The following is a 13,375-nucleotide window of genomic DNA, read 5'->3' on the forward strand; positions in this document are numbered from 1 at the left end:
TGTGTGTGTGGCCTCCGTTCATGGTATTTTGGTCTTTGTCGCTGTGTCTAGTACTGAGTCTAATACTTGTCTATGTTGGCGCATGATAGAGATGCCCTGTGCCACGCCAGCTAGGTGGCTCCATCATGCTGGTGCAAGGTGTGGAGCAAATGGGTTGCCTATTTGGACTTGGCATAAGTGGGCATCACACATCATGGCCACATTGTGCAGCGATTGCGGTGCTGTGAGCTCTTTGCTGAAGGCAAGGGGCCTGAACCCGCAGAATGGACTGCGGGGGTGACTCGTTGGCAAGCAGATGTTGCTCATGCTAAATCGCCTGTCCGTCGAAGTTGCAGCAAGTGTTGCCTGTACACGGCGAGTCAATGTGTGATGATAGTGATGTTATTGTAGAGCATGGTCCTGCAACCTTTGGCTGCTCAGATGCTTCGGACTACAATTCCTACCAACCCAAGCCAGAATAATCAGTTGTGAGGGATCATGGGAGTTGTAGTTCAAAACATCTGGAGATGAGAAATGTGGTATTTCATTCAGTGGTTGGGTTTTAAAGCAGAAGCTGCTTTTTATAGACATTGATCCAATATCATGGAGTACCCGCTGGGTGATACATAAGGCATTAAAGAGATGGCAACATTCTCACACTAGGTGCCAGGTGTTTCTATTATTTACTATAATAGAGTACTGCCAGTACTGAGTACCAGGTACTATCAGGATTACTCCCCATACACAAAGCCAAATGCTCCCATAATGAAACACCTGCACTCACACGGTATGCACGCAGACCCCACACCCGCAAACAGTACTGACACACCGCCGCATGTACCCACATGCGTACCCACAAATACACTCTCATTTCCATGCTCTCGCTAATCCATATGACCACAGACATACAGAGGGGCACACATCACATACCCTGGCACAGACATATCATGGAACACATTCATGCTCAGAGAAACACGAAAGGAAAGAGTTTGGCGCGGGCGGGGGGGGGGGGGGGGGGAGTGGATAGTTCATTATTGACTTACTTGATGATATGATAAGGCATTGAGGGTCCATTTCCTTGACACCCATTATAGCCTTTGAACTAAAAACATTCTTTGGAGTAAGTTCAGAAGGTAAATTAATGTCTCTACTCACTGCAAAATCAAGAGGTAATGGGGCAATCTGAAGCAGGCTAAGCTCACGTTACACCTGCTTGACAGCTCACTCCATGTAATAGACATGGCTCTCCAGGGGTGTTGCACTACAATTCCCACCAGTCCTTGCCAGCATGGTGAATGGTGAGGGATCATGGGAGCCGTAGTCCAAAACATCCGGAGAGACGCAGGTTGCAGACCGGTGTAGCCTTGACCTAAACCTTAGACTGAAACTTGCAGTGCTGAACCTCTACGTTTTGTTTATTTGGGGGACATCTGCCTGGAGCGGCACATTATGGCGCGGGCTGGTTTGGCGCAGAGCGCGGCCATTTTGACGTCCCCACTTTAGCGCGATTTCAATTAACATGCACGTTTAATAAAATAAAATAATATATACTTAGGTGCATTGCGAACCCTGTCCTGCAGGGCTGCGTGATCGAACAGTTAACCGCAAGGCCATTGAGGTCTTACTGGTTTTAGTTGCACCAGTTACTCACATTAAGTGCCAAGAGCGTTCTTAACAACCCACGTTAATATAAGTAACTGCTGCACATAAACATGATAAGATCTTGATAGCCCAGTGGTTGGCTGTTCAGTATCGCAGCCCTGCAGGCCAGGGTTCGAAAGAACATCGATTCTTTATTTATTTTTTTATGTACTGCCGCGCAAAACATGCTGGCGCCAAAAGATCCGAGCGCCGCACTGGCCGCGCCGAAATGCGGTGTACCAAAATCCGCTTAGTCTACCAGTCATCTGTATGGAGGCATGGCAGCCGCCTCAATTGGAAACCTTTGGCTAATCTTCACCGCAGCTGGTCATTGGGCCGGATTCTCCCGGATCCGCGATCCAGCAAAATATGGCTCTCCGCTTTATGCCCAGTAAGGTAACCGTGCTTGTGTCCCCTTGACTGGGGTTCGACCCCCTCGGATCACCAAAACCAAAGTCAAGTGATTTAACCACTAGACTACTGGAACGTCTCCTTGGGACACTCGTGAATTCTCCCGTCTGGATTGTGCTCTGCAGAGAATATTCAAGCACAGCTTTGCAAAGAGGCGCACCTTTTCTAACTCGCTTTCAACATCCCAGGAAACTCCTCCTTTCATTAATAATGTATTAATTAATCTCCCGAAATATAAATGTTTAATTATGGCCGGGTGCTGGGAAAAATCTCGTGACACCCCTCCTCACCTTAATTTACAACCCCTGTGCGTGCTCCTAACCGCCCCCTCCCCCGCTGCCCCGGGTCGGGTGGGATCCCACAATTAATCATGTCCATTTCCAGCCCCTGCTGTCTCGTGGCTTCTCATCCAGCACAGGGATCTCCTTGGGTAGAAACACAGCAGCACAAAGCCTGCCTTTGATGTCTCAAATCTCCATTCTTTCAAAGCCATGGCCACAGCGAAAGCAGCAGTGAACACATGTCCAACTTTCACGGAAAACGACAGAGCGATCCTCTCCTTCGCCATTACAATCTGCGCACCTGTATCCCATCACCTGACTGTTTTGGGGGAAGGGCTGTGGGCTAGTGGCTGAATTACCCACCGGCCTCAGCAAGCTCACTTGCCAACCATGTTTGATCCTTGGCAAATTATTTCATAAACCTGTGCCGCATTTGCCATTTCTGTCAACATTGGGAACACTTTGAATTGTGCTAACTGGTGTGAGCCGCCGCATAAAAACCTATGCACACCCATATTAATCTCCGATCGCACTTTAGTGTTAATCTGACATGCACAATGCGCTTCGATGCCATGAACTATGGCAGAAGGCGCTAAACAAATGCACGATGACATAACATATGACTTTTGAGTATGCAGTAGTGCTGAGAATTAGCAAGGCAGTGATTTAGTTAGAAGGCCAAGCCTGTCCCAAGTTGGGGGAAGAAGGCTTACCACAAGTAGGTCCCGGGCTCCTTTGCTGACTTTCCACGGCATCTGCCTGCGCCTTCCTCCCCCTTTCTCCTAGCACCCTATTTCTACATCTGTTTACTTTTTTCGTAACTCCCCGCTTGGCCCTCCCCTTCTTGCCCTTCGGCGCCCTACTAGCACGGCGCCCCCCGGCGGCCTTGTGCGCCTCTGTCGCCGCCTCATCCGACTCGTCGCCTTCCTTCTGTTTGCCCTTCATGGTTGTACATTTGCCCCGCGTTCATCCAGCAGATTGCTGCGTCTCCTGTGTTCCCGTCTCTTCCCCCCGCGCCCCTCTGTCTCGTGCCCTTCTGCTCTCGAGTTTCCCATCCCCTCCCAGGGCCTTCTGCTTCTCTTGCCTCACTCCAAGCCGGGCCATGTCACAATGGCCGCTTCACTCAGAGTCCTGTTCTGTGACATCATCTGATCCGGCTGGGTCAAGCAGGCATATGGTGGCCAGGGTCTGCTGCCAGCTGGGGACCAAAAGAGGCCACGGGAATAATGTTCAAATTGGCCCCATATTATACATTTTCAGCAATCCCAACCCTTCTACTATTATGAAATACCCCACTAGAGAGGCGCAGGCTGCAGAGGCCCTCCGGAAACCTCCAGAGTTCCCTATAGGCCAGTCCACCCCTGCCCAGGGTGCAGAGGCCCTACGGGAAACCTCCAGAGTTCCCTAAGGCCAGTCCACCCCTGCCAGCAGCACCAGTGTCTCCTCTCCATCAGAGATTCGCGCGACTCAGGGATCCTGCCCGTGGATGGACGCTAGAGGGCAGCCGAAGACCAGAGATCTCAAGTTTCCCAAGCGAGGCAGAACGTTTAGGCGCGACCCTTTCGGCGCGGCCGCTTAACCGCGAGCACGTCTCGGCGCGCCCTCTTGGCCGCAGCCGGTTTGGAGCGGGGCCCATTGGGCCCCGGATGTTTTGGCGCTAAACTGAGCAAGTAACAAATGTACAACACTTTGTAAACTATTAAACTAAATAGCAACTTCATCTGATTGCGACCCGTGCGGCACAACGCCACAATAACGTGGAACAAACAAAGAATAATGGGAAAAATCAGAAGAGGACAGAGTCTTACATGTGACCCCTGCAGCTACATAGGTGAATGATCAGCAGATGCCTTTAAATAAAGGAACGCACCTTGGAATAAAAGACTGCAGGGCACGCGCAGCGCACTTGCATGTGAGGTGAACCGTGCAGGGCACGGCGTATGCAGGCCTTAAAGTTTGTCAAGTTCAGAGCACTTCAAGCTGCAGAGGGAAACAGCGTGCGCTGCCAAGTGCATGCAACTAAGGATTGCGTGTGCACGTGCAGTTGCCTGATTTGCTTAAAGACCAGAGAGGGCGCAGGTGTACACTGCCCTGAACTGCAGAGCATAGGTTTATAGAGCCGAGACGCGCAAAGATCGCATGCAGGCGCCTATCGCTGTACAGTGTGTCGTGAAGCTTGTCTGGCGCAGATAAAGGTGTGAGGTGCGCACAACATGTATGTTTATAGTACTGTGAAGTGTACCGTTCTGCCGTGTGGTGTTGTGAAGTGTTGGGCACGCGCAGTTGTCAATTACTTTCAAGTGAGCAGTTCATACGACACGCAAGTATGCACTTGCGTGAAGTGTGCATTGCAGACCAGATGCCGATGTGAAGTGTGCACTATGTGCAGAGCCGGCCATGGGGGTTTGGGGGGGGGCGAGACGGGCGATCGACCGGGGCGCCATTAGCCCCTGCCACACCAGATCGGGGAGTCTTACCGAGCTGGCGTAGTGGGTGAAGGTGTGGCAGGTGGGCTTTTGCTGTTAAATGCGCCCACAGCGGCGGGGGCATTTAAAATGCACCCCTCCGCTGCGGGCGTCTTTAATGACAAAACCCCTACTGGACTTTAGGCCTGGGCAAATAATGCCTGACTCAGCATATTGTCACAGCAGCTTAACACACCGACACCTGCCACTTCAGCTCCACCCCCACCACCCCCCAGGTGTTTATGGTTTCTTTTTTTACTTTTTTCACAATTCGAATTCTCCGAAAACCTACAAGGAAGTCGCTCTATTCCAAAAACGACCAATGTGTCCTGGTAATACTAAGCCTGCCAGTCTTTCGCAGGATGTACAGCAAAAGGCGATATATAGTTGGTGCCGTTCGCACATTCTGTGCCAAATGTTCCCCTACAAGCTGAAACTATTGCTTTGGAGGGCAGCTAGGAAGGCGATGGCATGCGACGAGGCACAGACAGCTGGTGGGTGTGGTTTAGTTATTTACACACCCATCGACTGTAGCACGAGGTGTGTGTCTTGGAATAGAACATCTTGTATTTTTTTTTTTGTTTTTTTTTGTTACAGTTGATAAATCAACTTTTCAATATAAAATACAGAATAAAAATACTAAATTAAAACATTACAAATCAATGAAATTCCGCCTTGACAAAATGACAACATAGATTAAAACTTAAAAAAGAAAGAAGAAAACATAACCATACTCCAAGCCTTGGCCAGCGATTAAAAATCGACCCTCAACTCATGACCAATCAAGAACAATCCTTAATGTCCCTAACTAACAAAAATTCAACTCTCTATTTACAATACAACCTCCAGAAAGATAACGGAAAGAAAGAGAAGTAAGAAGGAAAACTAAATTAGAAATTCCTTCTCCCCTTCTTTGCCCTCATAATATAATTTATTCTCATTGTTTCAACAGCCGACTCCCTTTACCGAAAGCAACGTTAGATACATTTAACATGACCAAGGCATTGGTTTAACACAATATTGCTTATCGACCATGCTCAAAACACATAAAACATTGAATCAGTTGTTGTCATTAGTTAAGTTCAAGGCCAATAGATAGTTGACTATAGTAAATCTGACTTTGGTCAGTCTGGTATTAAATAAATACCACCATGTCTGAGATTGGGAACTTTGCTTATTCTAGGTGTTATATAATTAATCACAGATTTTCAGCTTATGTATTGGGCAATAACAGTGGATGTGTTCTTCTGCGGTAAGTCTTGTGCAGGTACGTCACTTGAAGCAAGGTACTGAGTTTAATTCCCTTTGCATGGTTGATCCTGTCTTCAACTGGGTAGGACTCGCTTCATAGCCAACAAATATAAACTCTTTAAATCGATCTGTACACAGCATTTTTCATCTAAGCGTTTGGTTAAACTCTGCTACTCTAGGCTGTTGTTGTTCAGGCTGACATTATGTAGCGCCAAGAGGCCACCCCCAATGGTGAAGCACTGGATGCACTCTATAAGTGTAATTAACATAACATAAAACCATAGCTTCACCTTCATTTCCAATGGAAGAGTTCCGGTAGCGTCTCCTGACGCTTAGGATATCTTTATAGATAAGGACACTGGCACATGTATGTTCCATATTAGTCAAAGGGGATGGAGAGGTTTAAGAAACCGGGGGAAAAATCCTCGTCGGAGGGGATTCATTGGGGGTAATAACCCCTGATTGAGAGATAGAAGCACTCCCAAGAGGTGATGGGAGCTTGGTGGATTCCGTTTCAAGGAGATCCAACTGCCCCAAAGTATTCGGGCACGAGAGCACTACCTTGAACAGTGCCTGTGGTTCAGATTAATTTGAAACCTTCCACACATCACTTTTATGGTTTTAGTTTGTCCCCCTATGTGAGCGAGGGTATGCCCATACCTGGGTCCCTTGCTCTCTGTGCCATAGGGAACCAAGCTGCACCACCCTGAGGAGGCCAAACAAGGCTAAAACATGCATGGGGATGCTGAATGATTTGCATATGGCTGTACCCCTTTTGCAATGGCGCAGACGGGCTAATAAATGGTGGTGTGGAAGGTTGCCCAGAACAATGCCAGTGGTTCAGATTAATTTAAAACCTCCCCCCCATCACTTTTTTGGTTTTAGTTTGCCTCCCTGTGTGAGAGGGGGTATGCCCATACCTGGGTCCCTTGCTCTCTGTGCCATAGGGAACCAAGCTGCACCACCCTGAGGAGGCCAAACAAGGCTGAAACATGCATGGGGATGCTGAATGATTTGCATATGGCTGGACCTCTTTTGCAATGGCGCAGACGGGCTAATAAATGGTGGTGTGGAAGGTTGCCCAGAACAATGCCAGTGGTTCAGATTAATATAAAACCTACCCCCATCACTTTTTTGGTTTTAGTTTGCCTCCCTGTGTGAGAGGGGGTATGCCCATACCTGGGTCCCTTGCTCTCTGTGCCATAGGGAACCAAGCTGCACCTCCCTGAGGAGGCCAAACAAGGCTGAAACATGCATGGGGTTGCTGAATGATTTGCATATGGCTCGACCCCTTTTGCAATGGCGCAGACGGGCTAATAAATGGTGGTGTGGAAGGTTGCCCAGAACAATGCCAGTGGTTTAGAATAATTTAAAACCTCCCCCCCATCACTTTTTTGGTTTTAGTTTGCCTCCCTGTGTGAGAGGGGGTATACGCAGACGTGGCTCGCTTGCTCCTCTCTGAGGAGGCCCAACAAGGCCGAAACATGTCTGGGGATGCCTGTGTTTTTGTGCAGAGGGGACCCGGCATAGCAGTTTGGGCTAGGCAGCTCCCATTGTAGGCAGTACCTGGCTGATTTGCATATGACTGAACCCCTTTTGCAATACAGATACGCTAAAAAACAGCGACGTGGATGGCTGCCCAGAGCAGTGCCAGTGGTTCAGATTAATTCAAAACCTTCCAGCCATCACTTTATTGCTTTTAGTCTGCCTCCAAGCCACCTGAAACCACTGCTGCTTCACACATGAACACAAGCATCCCCTATGGACAGTGACCTTTTGGTACACGCAGCACACTCAGTTTTCCGCTGACTGGCTCACCACGTATGGTAGGTAGGGTGAAGATAGCCAGCAGTACAGATTATCACTCGTGAGTGGAAATAACTGATATGAAGTGATTTTATTGGTAAAACAAAACATTGTTGGGAAACTTTGTTTTACTTTTTTACACACTATCCCCACATATTCTGGGACGAGAGTTTAATTAATCCCCACTCTCTACAATATATTCACCCTTCCTCTCTTCAATGACCTCGACTGTCGTAACATAGCGTACACCAACTACGCAGACGATACGCAGGTACTACTCCCTCTAACTGGTACCTACGAAGAAGATGCGACAGCATTAACCAAAATCTACACAGCCATCCAAACCTGGATGGCGGCCAACGGCCTCTGCCTAAACGGGGACAAAACCGAAATCCTCATAGTAGGGACCAATGAAATTCTCAACAAACTCCCCCCCCAATACAAATCCTTCAACATCGACAACTCCACCATCACAGTCTCCAAGACTGTTAAAACCTTAGGCGTTCACCTAGATGCCTCACTATCTATGTCTCGCCAGGTCAACGCCATAGCCTCTTCCTCGGCACTTACCACCAAGATGATAAATGCTGTCAAGCCTTTTCTCTCCGCTAAAAACTGCCTGTCCATCGCCAGAGCCACTATAGGGACAAAACTAGACTACTGTAATGCCCTGTTCCTAGGCACCTCCGCCCACAACCTAAAAAAACTCCAAATCACGCAAAACAATGCGCTCCGGGCAGCACTGTCCATTCCAAAAAGAGAACACATCTCGCAAGCAAGGAAAGATGCTCACTGGCTACCCGTGAAGGAACGCATACTCTTCAAAGCCATGACCATCACACATAGATGCCTATCCCTGGATGCCCCACCCTATCTCGCAGAAAGAATCACACCGAAAGCCTCCATCAGACCCACCAGAGCTCACCGCACCAACATGATTGATGTCCCCACGTTTCAAAGATCCAGGGCGGGAGGAACCAGCTTCCAACACCTCGCACCTAAAAACTGGAACTCCTTACCTACCTCACTAAGGAACGAAAAATCATACCATACCTTCCGTAAAAACCTCAAAACCCTCCTATTCCGCTAAAGTCTACCACATGCACTCTCATGCTTGCATTGTAACCACAGCATAGCATAACCTTTAAGCTCAATGTTTATTACCAATGTGAAATGTACTCTGTAACTCGGTTTACATCTGTAAACACATTCCTATGCTTGTGTTCATGACTAAGTCTGCTGTAACAGCGCCACGATGCCCCAGGGCAGTTCTGTGCGCTTTATAAATGCAAATAAATAAATAAAAAATAAATAAATTATATAATTGTGCCAGTGTGGAATTATGTTGAGAAGGGAGTTTAGTGGGTGAAAGAAAATATTGTCTACCAAATGATATACAGGACAAAATATTGGGGGCTCCTAAGTGCCCAGAATAGTGATGCCGTGCGAGCCCCTGTGGCTACCTGACCTCATGGCAAAGCAGACGGCTGGGGTGAGGGTGCCGGGCAGGCTGGTGAGGCAGGTGCTAATGCATTTTCTTAACACCGCGGAAGACGGTGACATGTATTTACATCTTTATGCATTTTCTTCTATTGCCTTTACATTGATGTTGCTCATTTGTCAGGGAATACGCAAACTACATGTAAAGAAGCAAAAGGGGGATAAAAACCAAAAGGTAGGGGGGCAACAGCAAACATGCCCCCTGTTTTTTTTGTTGTTTAAATAAAAGATGCAAATGCGCTGATGCACAGGTGGTAGATATGAATGCAGGAAGGTGCAAATGCGCTGATGCACAGGTAGTAGATATGAATGCACGAAGATGCAAATGCGCTGATGCACAGGTAGTAGATATGAATGCATGAAGATGCAAATGCGCTGATGCACAGGTAGTAGATATGAATGCATGAAGGTGCAAATGCACTGATGCACAGGGAGTAGATATGAATGCATGAAGGTGCAAATGCACTGATGCACAGGGAGTAGATATGAATGCATGAAGATGCAAATGCGCTGATGCACAGGTAGTAGATATGAATGCATGAAGGTGCAAATGCACTGATGCACAGGGAGTAGATATGAATGCATGAATATGCAAATGCGCTGATGTACAGGTGGTAGATATAAATGCCCGAAGATGCAAATGCGCTGATGCACAGGTAGTAGATATGAATGCATGAATATGCAAATGCGCTGATGTACAGGTGGTAGATATAAATGCCCGAAGATGCAAATGCGCTGATGCACAGGTAGTAGATATGAATGCATGAAGGTGCAAATGCGCTGATGCACAGTTAGTAAATATGAATGCACAAAGATGTAAATGCACTGATGCACAGGTAGTAGATATGAATGGATGAAAGTGCAAATGCGCTGATGTGCAGGTAGTAAATATGAATGCATGAAGATGCAAATGCGCTGATGCACAGGGAGTAGATATGAATGCATGAAGGTGCAAATGCGCTGATGCACAGGTAGTAAATATGAATGCATGAAGATGCAAATGCGCTGATGCACAGGTAGTAGATATGAATTCATGAAGATGCAAATGCTCAGATGCACAGGGAGTAGATATGAATGCACAAAGGTGCAAATGCGCTGACGCACGGGTAGTAGATATGAATGCACGAAGATGCAAATGCTCTGATGCACAGGTAGTAGATATGAATGCATGAAGGTGCAAATGCGCTGATGCACAGGTAGTAAATATGAATGCACGAAGATGTAAATGGACTGATGCACAGGTAGTAGATATGAATGCACGAAGAGGAAAATGCGCTGATGCACATGTAGCAGATATGAACGCATGAAGATGCAAATTCACTGATGCACAGGTATTGGATATGAATGCATGAAGATGCAAATGCGCTGATGCACAGGTAGTAGATATGAATGCATGAAGGTGCAAATGCGCTGATGCACAGTTAGTAAATATGAATGCACAAAGATGTAAATGCACTGATGCACAGGTAGTAGATATGAATGGATGAAAGTGCAAATGCGCTGATGTGCAGGTAGTAAATATGAATGCATGAAGATGCAAATGCGCTGATGCACAGGGAGTAGATATGAATGCATGAAGGTGCAAATGCGCTGATGCACAGGGAGTAGATATGAATGCACAAAGGTGCAAATGCGCTGACGCACGGGTAGTAGATATGAATGCACGAAGATGCAAATGCTCTGATGCACAGGTAGTAGATATGAATGCATGAAGGTGCAAATGCGCTGATGCACAGGTAGTAAATATGAATGCACGAAGATGTAAATGGACTGATGCACAGGTAGTAGATATGAATGCACGAAGAGGAAAATGCGCTGATGCACATGTAGCAGATATGAACGCATGAAGATGCAAATTCACTGATGCACAGGTATTGGATATGAATGCATGAAGATGCAAATGCGCTGATGCACAGGTAGTAGATATAAATGCACAAAGGTGCAAATGCACGGATGCACAGGTGGTAGATATGAATGCACAAAGAAGCAAATGCGCTGACGCACAGGTAGTAAATATGAATGCACGAAGATGCAAAGGCGCTGATGCACAGGTAGTAGATATGAATGCACGAAGAGGGAAATGCGCTGATGCACATGTAGATATGAATGCACGAAGAAGCAAATGCACTGATGCACAGGTGTAGATTTGAATGCACGAAGCTGCAAATGCGCTGATGCACGGGTAGTAGATATGAATGCATGAAGGTGCAAATGCGCTGATGCACAGGTAGTAGATATAAATGCACAAAGGTGAAAATGCGCTGATGCACAGGTGGTAGATATGAATGCACGAAGAAGCAAATGCGCTGATGCACAGGTAGTAGATATGAATGCACAAAGAGGGAAATGCACTAATGCACATGTAGATATGAATGCACAAAGAAGCAAATGCGCTGATGCACAGGTAGTAGATATAAATGCACAAAGGTGCAAATGCGCTGATGCACAGGTGGTAGATATGAATGTACAAAGGTGCAAATGCGCTGATGCAAAGGTAGTAGATATACATGCACAAAGGTGCAAATGCGCTGATGCACAGGTAGTAGATATGAATGCACGAAGATGGAAATGCGCTGATGCACAGGTAGTAGATATGAATGCACGAAGATGCAAATGCGCTGATGCACAGGTGGTAGATATGAATTCCCGAAGATGCAAATGCGCTGATGCACAGGTAGTAGATATGAATGCATGACGATGCAAATGCGCTGATGCACAGGGAGTAGATATGAATGCACAGAGGTGCAAATGCGCTGATGCACAGGTAGTAGATATGAATGCATGAAGATGCAAATGCGCTGATGCACAGGGAGTAGATATGAATGCACAAAGGTGCAAATGCGCTGACGCACAGGTAGTAGATATGAATGCATGAAGATGCAAATGCTCTGATGCACAGGTAGTAGATATGATTGCACAAAGGTGCAAATGCGCTGATGCACAGGTAGTAAATATGAATGCACAAAGATGTAAATGCGCTGATGCACAGGTAGTAGATATGAATGCATGAAAGTGCAAATGCGCTGATGCACAGGTAGTAAATATGAATGCATGAAGATGCAAATGCGCCGACGCACAGGGAGTAGATATGAATGCATGAAGGTGCAAATGCGCGGATGCACAGGTAGTAGATATGAATGCATGAAGATGCAAATGCGCTGATGCACAGGGAGTAGATATGAATGCACAAAGGTGCAAATGCGCTGACGCACAGGTAGTAGATATGAATGCACGAAGATGCAAATGCTTTGATGCACAGGTAGTAGATATGAATGCATGAGGGTGCAAATGCGCTGATGCACAGGTAATAGATATGAATGCACAAAGAGGGAAATGCGCTGATGCACATGTAGTAATATGAATGCATGAAGATGCAAATTCGCTGATGCACAGGTGTTAGATATGAATGCATGAAGATGCAAATGCGCTGATGCACAGGTAGTAGATATAAATGCACAAAGGTGCAAATACACGGATGCACAGGTGGTAGATATGAATGCACGAAGAAGCAAATGCGCTGACGCACAGGTAGTAAATATGAATGCACGAAGATGCAATTGCGCTGATGCACAGGTGGTTGATATGAATGTACGAAGGTGCAAATTTGCTGATGCACAGGTAGTAGATATAAATGCACAAAGGTGCAAATGTGCTGATGCACAGGTAGTAGATATGAATGCACGAAGATACAAATGCGCTGATGCACAGGTAGTAGATATGAATGCAAGAAGATGCAAATGCGCTGATGCACAGGTGGTAGATATGAGTGCCCGAAGATGCAAATGCGCTGATGCACAGGTAGTAGATATGAATGCATGAAGATGCAAATGCGCTGATGCACAGGGAGTAGATATGAATGCACAAAGGTGCAAATGCGCTGATGCACAGGAAGTAGATATGAATGCATGAAGATGCAAATGCGCTGATGCACAGGTAGTAGATATGAATGCATGAAGATGCAAATGCGCTGATGCACATGTATTAGATATGAATGCATGAAGATGCAAATTCGCTGATGCACATGTATTAGATATGAATGCA

The 13,375-nt window shown here is 46.6% G+C and overlaps 1 protein-coding gene across 4 annotated transcripts in view; it reads right to left on the reverse strand.

Annotated features, from left to right (window-relative positions):
* Window positions 1–3,406, reverse strand: part of USP44 (ubiquitin specific peptidase 44) — a 567,333-nt gene extending 563,927 nt beyond the window's left edge. For 2 of the 4 annotated variants that reach the window (XR_011281915.1, XM_069629820.1), the window contains exon 1: window positions 3,026–3,362. Coding sequence is in view for 3 of the 4 variants with exons in the window: in XM_069629820.1 (XP_069485921.1) it covers window positions 3,026–3,257 (232 nt within the window). In the remaining variant the exon portion in view is untranslated. Of the gene's footprint in view, window positions 1–3,025 lie in introns of all 4 variants that reach the window. The other 2 variants (XM_069629819.1, XM_069629821.1) reach the window with 2 other exon arrangements.
* Between the last annotated feature and the right edge of the window lie 9,969 nt (window positions 3,407–13,375).

Source organism: Ambystoma mexicanum, chromosome 12, assembly GCF_040938575.1.
Source record: "Ambystoma mexicanum isolate Mex_15411 chromosome 12, UKY_AmexF1_1, whole genome shotgun sequence".
NCBI lineage: Eukaryota > Metazoa > Chordata > Amphibia > Caudata > Ambystomatidae > Ambystoma > Ambystoma mexicanum.